This window comes from Somniosus microcephalus, chromosome 8 (genome assembly GCF_052327205.1).
Source record: "Somniosus microcephalus isolate GS21.2 chromosome 8, FLI_Smic_1.0, whole genome shotgun sequence".
NCBI classification, from domain to species: Eukaryota; Metazoa; Chordata; class Chondrichthyes; order Squaliformes; family Somniosidae; genus Somniosus; species Somniosus microcephalus.
Genome location: NC_140994.1, coordinates 139,879,843 through 139,892,278, shown reverse-complemented (window position 1 = coordinate 139,892,278; position 12,436 = coordinate 139,879,843). Strand labels below are relative to the sequence as shown.

The window sequence follows — 12,436 nt, the reverse complement described above, 5'->3', positions numbered from 1 at the left end:
CCCACAGTTGAGAGATAGAAGCTGCAGCACTTCCGACTTTGGTAGGCCTGCTAAAAGTGCTGAAAGACCTTTGGAACAAAAGTTCTGCCACCTGCAACTGCTCCCTGATGAAAGCTCGGTTTTAATGGTGGAGCTGCAGCTGTGAGGAGGCCACCCACAGGATTAGCTGGCGTGGTTTAGGAGGGTCGTGCAACACGCACAAAATGTGGCAAAATAACAAAGACTTGTCAAAATAGGATTATAGAGGCCCTTAACTACCTCTCCAGACTGATGGAGGCTGGACCGAATCGCACCCATCAAACCCGCCTCTGGCAAAATTGCGCAGAGGTGGATTGGAGGCGGGTTCCGAACCCGCCCTCAGATTTACCATTTTGCCAACTGTCCCGTTTCCGAACCTGCCTCCTCGGGGCTGGGAAAATCGCCTTAGTGAGGATTCTAAAATCTGATTGGTTGAAGAGCTATGCTGTTGCTTGACCTGCTCACACACACCACAGATCCATCTGTAGAGGGCACCGCACAGAAAAGGATCTCTAGTAACCGTAGGTTGCGCTCAAAGGCCTGCGAAAAGTCTGTGGGCAGCTGTAAGCAAAATGAACGGCGAGCGCCATACCTTCGCCACTGACCGCAAAGTCTGGGCCATAGTGTGAGAGGAGAGGGCAAGTGTGAAAGTGAGCAAGGGACAAAAGAAAAAGGACAAGAGCAACAATGAGAAAGAATGAGAAAGTGCTGCTAAGACATCACTGTGGACTAGAGCTCTTCTACCTTGTTATAGTTATGACTTTTATGATCTCAGCATCCTGCAAACACAATTCAGAAGTGCACTGTTTGTGCTGAGAGTTTATAGAAGAGTTTCATACAGCTTTTACCAAGAACGGGCAGCCATACTTTGAATCTATTATGTGTATAATGAGAGCTAACAGTAGGAGGCAGTTAAGCTGGAATGTGCAGTTTGTTTATTTATTCTTTCCCAGTATTAACGGCATGCACAGAGAACTCCTCTCCTCCCCTACCATTGCCTAAATCTGAAGAGGCTGGTACCCCTGGGTCTAAAGTGACTGCGGCCCTTTTAACTGTCAGTCAGTTCCCTTTCTCCGGAGAATGTGTGCTAACCCTAAACATGGTCACTAAAACCAGATCTACCGACATTAGGAGAAATGTCCAGTAATGAGATTAGAGTGTGGCAGATTGTAAACCTACTTAAAAATAAACATAGTTCCATATGAAAAGGGAACTGGATAAATACTTGAAGGAGAAAAAATTGTAGGGCGATGGGGAAAGAGCAGGGGAGTGGGACTAATGGGATTGCTCTTTGAAATGGCCTCCTTCTGTGCTGCACTATTCTATGATTCTATGTTTATAAGAATGAGATACAACAATTACAGTAACTCCAAGTGAGGGCGATTTCACAGAATCTGCCAGAGGACCATGTCCAACCACTCATATTCGCACTGCTTCAGGAACAGGCCACCAGACAATGGACTTGTAATTCATTTCTATAGATCCCGCTCCCAATGTTCACTCTTGCCATGAGTCTCACGAGTACAGTTGTTTATACTAGTATAATGTCAGCGTGGCTCATTTGGTAGCACCCTCGTCTCCGAGTCAGAAGATTGCGGGTTCAAGCCCCACTCTAGGAATTGAGCATATAATTTAGGGCGACCCTTCGGTGCAGTGCCGAGGGGGATCACTGTATAAACGCATGCTCTTTCCTTTACCAGTGAGACTCTATGGTACCCTTGTTCAAATGGCTGCTGTTCATGTGCAGGCCTCACTGCTGATGGGCTACTTGACCACGGAAGGGGCACCAATCCTACCTGATCCTGATCCTGCCCACATATGCAATTTTCAGCAGAGATTACTGGATAGCGATCAGGAGCAGAACGCTTTCTAATCCATGGGTGTGGAGGTCTATTGTAGAACTGCTGCCCCAGCTGAAATCAGCGAATTGGATCTGTACCGCACAGGGCATTTATTAACACAGGAAACTGTTTTGATGAGGAGGACAAGGCCATTGCCCTGGAATGGTTCTTCGCTGTCGACTACTAAAGCTGCTCGTGGTGATGCAAATTGCTGCTTGGAGACGAGACACTTCTGCTGCCCAGATTGGGATCGTGTAATGACCTGGTGATCAAACGATCAACAGGTTAACGTTAAAGTGATGCTGGTGGTCAGTAACCAACTACACAATGTCTCAATGGGTGGCTGGGGGAGGGGGTTGGAGAAGATGAAGGGAACTAAGCGAATGTGCACAGAAGAGCAGCAGACCAAGACTGCTGCTTCCAGTACCACAGGTCATCGTGAATTTTCTCCTAAAAGTTTACCTGCATCACGGGTGTTGTATCAAGACAGTTCAATGCAGTGTGGAGTGGGGTGGCCCCGAGGGAGGGAGACATTGTTGAAAGTGCAGTTTTAGGACAACACTGTCTGCCCAGAACTAAAAAAATATCCTGCGGCACTATTTCAAGCAAAGCAGGGAGTTCTCCCGGTGTCCTGATCAACATTCCTCCCTCAACCAACACCGACATTGTGTAGTCAGTGCAGGATTGGCCTGGTGATCAAACTATTTCAGATTTCCAGCATCCGCAGTATTTTGCTTTTGTATTGTGTAATCGGTTACTGACCCCCAGCATCACTTTACCGTTAACCTGTTGATCGTTTGATCACCAGGTCATTACACGATCCCAATCTGGGCAGCAGAAGTGTCTCGTCTCCAAGCAGCAATCTGCGTCACCACGAGCAGCTTTAGTAGTCCAGACAGTGGAGAACCATTCCAGGGCAATGGCCTTGTCATCCTCATCAAAACGGGTTCCTGTGTTAAAGACAGATTATCCAATGATTCATCTGATTGCTGTTTGTCAAATTTTGCTGTGAGCGAATTGGCTCCTGCATTTGACTAACGCAACGTCAAAGGCAATTCAACAATTACAAAATGTTTTGGGGCGACTTGAGAATGTGCCGAGCCACTAGATCAATGTAAATTCTCCTTTATATCCTTGTTTTATTAACAGAGCTCACCCTTAATGGCACTGTGATGTTGGGATAGTTGTGGATCTTGTCTGGACCCTTTCACTCACTGTCATATTGCCTTATGAACCCCACCAACTTTCATTTTGTAAACAGCCCACTTGGTTTCAAAAGAAATTATTTCTCCTCTCTGCTCCTGACGGCACTTTCAGCCTCGACAGTGAGCTTCAGCAGCTCATTCAAACATGGGGCTTAGCACACTGAAGCTTGATTCTTCCCACTCACACGCACATGCATTCAGATTTATTTCAGCTGAGATCATGGAATAGCAAGTGGACCCTGGGGTTTCTGTCCTCCTCAATACTGGGGAACTGAAGGCAACTGCTGCACGGGCTGAGATCAGCTAATGGCTCAGCCTTTTGGTTTGTAAAGGCGGTTTCTTTTCCTGTCCCATTACCACCCCCTTTTGCCTTGCACCGTCATCCCTTTTGCCATTTAATCACTCCTGCCCGCCACCCCATCACAGACCTTCCCCTTTTTTTCTTTCCTCCACCCTCCTCCCTTTTCCCTGGCTCTGTACTTGCTTAAAACTTGTTAAAATTCTAACTTCTTCCAGTTCTGGTGAAGGGTCATCGGCTTGGAGCACTAACTCTGTTTCTCTCTTCACAGATGCTGTCTGACCTGCTGAGTGTTTCCAGCATTTTCTGTTTTGATTACAGATTTCCAGCATCCGTAGTATTTTGTTTTCTTTTTGTACACATGGTCAGTACAACATCAGGCAGTGCATTTATTAACCACTATGCCACGGTGGGAACTCAAACCCATCTCACTGAACCAAAGGTAATTTTATGCTTTCTCGAGGCTGTGGGGCTCACACGCTTGTTTTCCCATGTCATGAAGCTCCTGATCTCAGCTACTCATCTCAGCCAGGGTCTTTCTCCAATATAGCCAGAGGGAAAAATCAGAAGCAGCCCACTTGATTGACACCCCATCCATCGGCTTAAACATTCACTCCCTCCACCACTGGCGTACCGTGGCTGCAGTGTGTACCATCTACAAGATGCACTGCAGCAACTCACCAAGGCTTCATCGGCAGCACCTCCCAAACCTGCGCCCTCTACCACCTAGGAGGACAAGGGCAGCAGGTGCATAGGAACACCGCCACCTCCAAGTCCCCCTACAAGTCACACACCATCCTGACTTGGACATATATCGTCAATCCTTCATCGTCGCTTGGTCAAAGTCCTGGAACTCCCTACCCAACAGCACTGTGGGAGTACCTTTACCACACGGACTGCAGCGGTTCAAGAAGGCGGCTCACCACCACATTCTCAAGGACAACTAAGGATGGGCGATAAATACTGGCCTTGCCAGCGACGCCCACATATTAAACGCTGAGAATATTAAAAAAGAAATCAGAAACAGATTCAGTGCCAGGCTAGCTGTGCACATCGTGCCAGCTGGGTACACCATTGACAGAAACGTGGAGCAAGCTACCCATCAGCCTTATTAGCCAAGAATAGTTGGTGGTGAAGAAAACCAGAAGTACAGAGCAAAAAACGAGAGATTCACAAGAAAAAGGTCCATAGAAATAAATGTCCTGCAGTTCATGTCGTCATGGTGACACCATCCCTTTAAGAGAGCCGACTTTAAAATTAATGGAGAGGGGAGATTGGCTATTTAAAAAAAAACATGATATGCACAAGGGAAGCAGTGCTTCCGAGCCTTCATTAGTCAGCTGTCTACTTTAAGAAGTTATTTGTTCTTCTGAACCAAAAGGTTTGTTGTTTTTATATAATAAATGCCTCCTGGGCCTGACCATGCAACTGCAGCAGTTAATTTTCTCAGCTCGAGAAGACAAACGCAAAATGAGAATTCTCTTGCTTGTGTAGCAAAGATGCAGAATTACCAATGAATGCCTCCAGTAGCTGCTCGCTGTCCCCTCCTCTACACATCAGCACATAATCTAGGCCAACATTCCAGTGCAGTACTGAGGGAGTGCTGCACTATCGGAGGTGCCGTCTTTCGGACAAGACATTAAACTGAGGCCTCGTCTGCTCTCTCGACGTAAAAGATCCCACGGCACTATTTTGAAGAAGAGCAGGGGAGTTATCCCCGGTGTCCTGGCCAACAATCATTCCTCAACCAACATTATCTGGTCATTATCTCATTGCTGTTTGTGGGAGCTTGCTGTGCACATTTCCTACAATACATAAGTGACTACACTTCAAAAAGTACTTCATTGTCTGTAAAGTGCTTTGGGACGTTCTGAGGTCATGAAAGGCGCTACATAAACACAAGTTCTTTTTTCTCTTGCTACGGTGATTACCACGCCTTTGAACATCCCTCGTTTGTCTCCCCTCTTTTGTACCGGCCAGGGATACTCCTGACAGAACCCACCTGATTTTGTGTCCACTTAAATTAGTGGGAGGAAGATGGGCCAGGCTCCGTCAAGGGTGTGCGATCCCACCTGCCCTATTTTCCACCAAGTGATCCACCTTACACCCAAGCGCTAAAAAGGAAATCCTGATGCCTAGAACGCCGGACCCCTAAACCTGCCCCTGGAACTCCTGACCCCTAAACCTGCCCCTGGATCTCCTGACCCCTAAACCTGCCCCTGGAACTCCTGACCCCTAAACCTGCCCCTGGATCTCCTGACCCCTAAACCTGCCCCGGAACTCCTGACCCCTAAACCTGCCCCTGGAACTCCTGACCCCTAAACCTGCCCCTGGATCTCCTGACCCCTAAACCTGCCCCTGGATCTCCTGACCCCTAAACCTGCCCCTGGAACTCCTGACCCCTAAACCTGCCCCTGGAACTCCTGACCCCTAAACCTGCCCCTGGAACTCCTGACCCCTAAACCTGCCCCTGGAACTCCTGACCCCTAAACCTGCCCCTGGATCTCCTGACCCCTAAACCTGCCCCTGGAACTCCTGACCCCTAAACCTGCCCCTGGATCTCCTGACCCCTAAACCTGCCCCTGGAACTCCTGACCCCTAAACCTGCCCCTGGAACTCCTGACCCCTAAACCTGCCCCTGGAACTCCTGACCCCTAAACCTGCCCCTGGATCTCCTGACCCCTAAACCTGCCCCTGGAACTCCTGACCCCTAAACCTGCCCCTGGATCTCCTGACCCCTAAACCTGCCCCGGAACTCCTGACCCCTAAACCTGCCCCTGGATCTCCTGACCCCTAAACCTGCCCCTGGATCTCCTGACCCCTAAACCTGCCCCTGGATCTCCTGACCCCTAAACCTGCCCCTGGAACTCCTGACCCCTAAACCTGCCCCTGGAACTCCTGACCCCTAAACCTGCCCCTGGATCTCCTGACCCCTAAACCTGCCCCTGGAACTCCTGACCCCTAAACCTGCCCCTGGAACTCCTGACCCCTAAAGCTGCCCCTGGATCTCCTGACCCCTAAACCTGCCCCTGGATCTCCTGACCCCTAAACCTGCCCCGGAACTCCTGACCCCTAAACCTGCCCCTGGAACTCCTGACCCCTAAACCTGCCCCTGGAACTCCTGACCCCTAAACCTGCCCCTGGAACTCCGGACCCCTAAACCTGCCCCTGGAACTCCGGACCCCTAAACCTGCCCCTGGAACTCCTGACCCCTAAACCTGCCCCTGGAACTCCTGACCCCTAAACCTGCCCCATGATCTCCTGACCCCTAAACCTGCCCCTGGATCTCCTGACCCCTAAACCTGCCCCTGGATCTCCTGACTCATAAGCCTGCCCCTGACACTCCTGACCCTTTTTAATCTTTCCTTCTTCCTACAATCTATAGGCTTTTAATTCCAAAGCTTGGCATGTACTAATCCCTAATTCATGATTTACCTCATGTCCTCTTCTACCCTTTGGAACCTCACTGGTGTCCAGCATATGGGTCTCAGCCCTTCACCTAGGTTCCTTACCATTAACAAAAAATATGGCAGCACTAGTACTATTGCTACTTACCCCTTGCACTGCTGCACAGTCCAAACATCATCGTGAAGGCAAGGAGACACAGGAAATCCATCCTCAGTGTGCTGCCTCTCCGCATCAACCAGACTGCTCAAGGCTAGAGAAAATGAAGAAAAAGAATTAGTCAAATACTCTTGCCTTTCTCTTATGTGGGTTTCCATGAATGGCTCCAGCAGACACTCTGTGGGCTTCGATCAGAGGGTGGCAGCTCAGACACTCAAACATCAATTGCACAGACGAGAACCGTGGACATCAGCGCAGCGTCAACATAATGACTCGTGGCCTTTGTAGCCAAGACAATGCCTGAATCCAGGCACTGGCCCAGGTCACATGGCAGGATGCCTCTATCAAACCAGTGAAGGGGAGTTATCGCACATTTATACCCAGAGCGTGTTACTGTATATAATACGTAGAACAGTGATATTAAAAACAATACACAGAGCCATGTTACTGTATATAATATTATTATATATAATACACTGCACAGGGTTATATACAAGAGGGGTGTTGCTGTATATAATATGTACAGCAGATATTATATATAATACCCAGAGCAGTATTGCTGTATTTAATGCAGAGCAGTGTCCCTATATCTAAAGAGCAGTATTTCATTGGCTGTGAAATGCTTTGGAATGTCCTGAGGTGGCAAAACGCGATATATAATTACAAATTATTTCTGTTATTCTTTACACAGAGCGGTTTTACTATAATAGACAGAGCAGTGTTACTATGTATAATACATAGGGTTGTGTTACTGTATATAGTATAGTTCTATTATATAATACAAATAAAGCCGTGCATAATATACAGAGCATCATCACTATTATACACAGAGCTGTGTTACTGTGTACAATACACAGAGCAGTGCTATTATATATAATATATACAGAGCTGTGACACTATATATAATACACTTAAGGGCCTGGGGTTTCCGTTTGATTGCGCTGGTCTTTTCGGCGCAATTCCCCCGATATCTGCATAACCAGCATAAAAAATTGCGGAATTTTAAGCGCAAATTGCGTTCAGCGCAACTCGAGTTTCCGCGATCTTCTGCGCTAGTTTTAAAAGCATCGCACTCGAAGCAGGTCCCTCCCACAAAAATGGCCATGCCCCCAGGGTGAATTAATCACCGTTGGGTGTTTCCGCTAATTGCACTCGTTTGCAGGCCTTCAGGGAGGCTCTAAAAACTAAGCTGGTTCTTTTGGGCACAAGGTACGTACGTTTTGTAATTTCTTTTTAATTTACTAAGGAACTGACTACTATACCCCAAACTAACTAGAAAATAGTTCTGTATATTTTTTTTAAAAGTCATTTTTAGTCATTTAAAATCAGGTTGTTTTAAAATTTTATGCAATTAAAAAAATTTGCTTAAAAAAAATTCCTTGATATATTTAAGAGTAATGTGGTGCAGTTTGATTAATACAGCTGAAAATTGGTTTATCACAAAAAAATAAGCATTTCACGGTTTTGAATTTTGAAACGCCAATTGCGTCCAAAGCAGAAACTCTACACCAAGGTACCAGCCTTGACTCAGTGGGTAGCATACTCGCCTCTGTGTCAGAAGATTGTGGGTTCAAGTCCCACTCCAGAGATTTGAGCACATAATCTAGGCTGACACTCCAATGCAGTACTGAGGGAGTGTTTCACTGTCGGAGGCGCCGTCTTTCAGATGAGATGTTAAACCGAGGCCCCCTCTGCCCTCTCTGGTGGATGTTAAATATTCCGCGGCACTATTTGAAGAGCAAGGAGATGTCTCTGTGCCCTGGGCAATATTTATCCCTCAACCAACATCCCTAAAACAGATTATCTGGTCATTATTTCATTGCTCTTTGTGGGACCTTGCTGTGCACAAATTGGCTGCCACATTTCCTACATTACAAAAGTGACTGCGCTTTAAAAGTAATTCATTGGCTGTGAAGCCTTTTGGGATGTCCTGAGGTTGTGAAAGGCGCTATATAAATGCAAGTTTTTCTTTCTTTACACACAGCAGTCTGACTATAACTTAGCAGTGTTACTGTATATAAAACATGAGCAGTATTTTATATAATACAGAACAGAGTCACTATATAATATACAGCAATGTGACTATAATACAGGGCAGTTACTGTATATAACACACAAAGCAATGTTATATACATTACACATCGTGCCACTGCATACAATACACAGAGCAGTATTATATATAATACAATACAAAGAGCAATCCTACTATATATTACACAGAGCAGTGTTTTATTGTATGATAAACACAACACTGTCATCTAAATGCAAGGGGCAGAAAAGTGTTATTGTACATAATATGGAGCAGTGTGACTATTATATATATATATATATATATATAAATATAATACAGCTGTATTTTCAATATACAGCAGTGTCATTATATAATAACAATATTATACAAGTTACAGTGGTGTGATTGTATATTACAGCACTATAAAATGTACAAAGTGTGTTAAAAAGTGTGATTATATGTAATATTCAAAGTTTTATTAATTATAAAACACAGCATTATTAGTGTTACTTTAGGTAATATATATAGAATGTTATATAAAACATTATACCGCTCTGATATACTTTGCATCCCTCACTGTAACCTTCTGATATGTCCCATGTCCCTCTCTATCATTTTTTAATATAACCATACCCCTAACTGTAAGTCTTTGTTATTCCATAACCATGCCTTGTACTGTAACACTCTCAGATACCCCACAGCTTCACTGTAACACTCTCAGATACCCCACAGCTTCACTGTAACACTCTCAGATACCCCACAGTTTCACTGTAACACTCTCAGGTACCCCACAGCTTCACTGTAACAGTCTTGCATCCACTGCACTTGCTCCTGTAACACTCTGATATACCTTAAAATTTCACTGGAACCCTGATATACTATACACATATCCCTCACAGTAACACTCCCTTACATGCCCTAAATCCCTCACGGTAACATTCTCTCATATACCCCACAGCCCTCAGTGTAACACTCTCTCATATACCACACAGCCCTCAGTGTAACACTCTCTCATATACCCCACAGCCCTCAGTGTAACACTCCCTCATATATCCCACAGCCCTCAGTGTAACACTCTCTCATATATCTCGCAGCCCTCAGTGTAACACTCTCTCATATATCCCACAGCCCTGTGTAACACTCCCTCATATACCCCACAGCCCTCAGTGTAACACTCCCTCATATACCCCACAGCCCTCAGTGTAACACTCTCTCATATACCCCACAGCCCTCAGTGTAACACTCTCTCATATACCCCACAGCCCTCAGTGTAACACTCCCTCATATACCCCACAGCCCTCAGTGTAACACTCTCATATACCCCACAGCCCTCAGTGTAACACTCTCATATACCCCACAGCCCTCAGTGTAACACTCTCTCATATACCCCACAGCCCTCAGTGTAACACTCCCTCATATACCCCACAGCCCTCAGTGTAACACTCCCTCATATACCCCACAGCCCTCAGTGTAACACCCTCTCATATACCCCACACCCCTCACAATAACACTCTCTCATATACCCCACAGCTGTGTAACACCCTCTCATATACCCCACAGCCCTCAGCGTAACGCCCTCTCATATACCCCACAGCCCTCAGTGTAACACTCTCTCATATACCCCACAGCCCTCAGTGTAACACTCTCTCATATACCCCACAGCCCTCAGTGTAACACTCTCTCAGATACCCCACAGCCCTCAGTGTAACACTCTCTCATATACCCCACAGCCCTCAGTGTAACACTCTCTCATATACCCCACAGCACTCAGTGTAACACTCTCTTATATACCATAATAATGTAACGTTCTCATATAACAGTGATTTATTGACATTCTCCCTATAGCCTATGCCTCACTGGAAAACTCTTAGATTCACTCTGAAAGGCAGCTTTATAGAAACTCTACTTCTTAGATTTCCAATATATTTTTCTAAACATTAATATTGGTGCCTAACCAAATAGAAAGAAAAGAAAATAAAGTCTGGATGGTTTTGTTTTACAGACACGTTGAACAGCAAGAGCTGGAGTGCAGAAATTAAAATTACAGCTAATGACGGCTGCTGATATTAATGAAATCAGGAACAAGCAGGCCAGTGTTTGTTCAGCATTATTTCAATTGCTTTTTTAAAATCACTTTGCAAGTATAGTGACTTTTTGTTGGAGAGTTTAGATCTTTCCACTCCCAGGGCATGGAGTAAAGGATCTCCTTTTTACTGGATTGTACCCAGCTGAACTAAATGTACATTATCCAGGAGGTACCGAGGACCTTGGAGAACAGAACCTCAACTCCTGATAGTCCCCCTGCTCTGTGGCTCCTTCTCTGTCACTTTATTTCTTTCTCTCCCCCTGTTCTTCTTTCATTCCTATTTCACATTCTTTCTGTCTATCTCTCTCATTTCTGTTAATCTGTTTCTCTCACCCTCTTGGTCTCTGTGTTCATCCTCTTCCCCTTTTTGCTTCTTTCTCTGCCTCTGGTGTCCCCTCTCTGTTTCTGCCTCTATGTTTCCCCGTTTTACCTCCTTACTATTCTCACTCATCTTCTGTCTCATCCTCTCCCTGCATTCGTTTTATTCTCTTTCTCACTCTCCCCTTGATTTTTGTCTGTTTATCTGACTCTCCAGTTCGATCTACTCTCACTGTGTCTGTCTGTCCATCTGTTTCTCTCTCTCTCACACACTCTTTCCCTTAAAACAAACCGTTAACACACCAATTATCTTTTTAAAAAACAACTTACCCCACAGTGTCTGCATCCACCAGTTCAAACGGTTTTCCATAAAACTTTCACTCTTGCAATAAAACAAACCATCGCCGCCCTGGTCCAAAGGTTACAAGCAAGACTCCAATACTAAAACAAATGTTAAAAAAAAGTCTCTAGCGTTTGCAAGCTTCAGTAAATGTATATTTTATAAATTGGCTTAATAATTTCCAGAATCTGTTGGGAAAAAAACCCCCAGGAGAACTACTTAAATGTCACAGTAAGATCCCTAGGCGTTCACATCCCTTGGAAGGTCCCATAAAGTGTCCCAAATTTAAAAGATTCACTTGGCACCAGTCATGGCTGATTTTATTTTCTATATATACATGGGGTTCTGTCCCTGAGATTGCAAACCGGTACGATTCACCCCGTCAGGTTGACGGTGCCGGACACACTGTTAGACGAGCTTCAACCCGCTCAGCTCAAACTTTCACAGAACTTTCATAGCGGCTCTAAACTTTTCACCAATCAGATTGCGAGCTCCGCTGGCCAGCGCCCTCTGCTGGAAGCATTGCGCCATTGTCAATGCACTGGAAAAAAGGTGAATAACACGCTGGACAGGGAACGAGTAAATCAATAAGCTTTCAACGTCCCATTTTTTGAAGATGCCGACCGTTGCTTTGATTCCATAGGCACTAGCAGCTTTGTAATACTTTGTCAAACTGGCCATTCATTCTTTATGGCAATGACTGTCAGCTGGCTATTCTACCAGAGATAGCATCACAGCTGATGCCAACCCTGTTT

General features: G+C 45.5%; 1 protein-coding gene across 1 annotated transcript in view; it reads right to left on the bottom strand.

The window, feature by feature from the left end:
* Positions 1-12,157, bottom strand: part of LOC147113819 (fibroblast growth factor receptor-like 1) — a 237,756-nt gene extending 225,599 nt beyond the window's left edge. Inside the window, exons 1-2 of the mRNA XM_085995161.1 lie at positions 11,672-12,157; positions 6,918-7,020 (exon numbers count right to left, since the gene is read on the bottom strand). Coding sequence (XP_085851287.1) covers positions 6,918-7,002 — 85 coding nt within the window. The 5' untranslated portion in view covers positions 7,003-7,020; positions 11,672-12,157. The remainder of the gene's footprint in view (positions 1-6,917; positions 7,021-11,671) is intronic.
* Between the last annotated feature and the right edge of the window lie 279 nt (positions 12,158-12,436).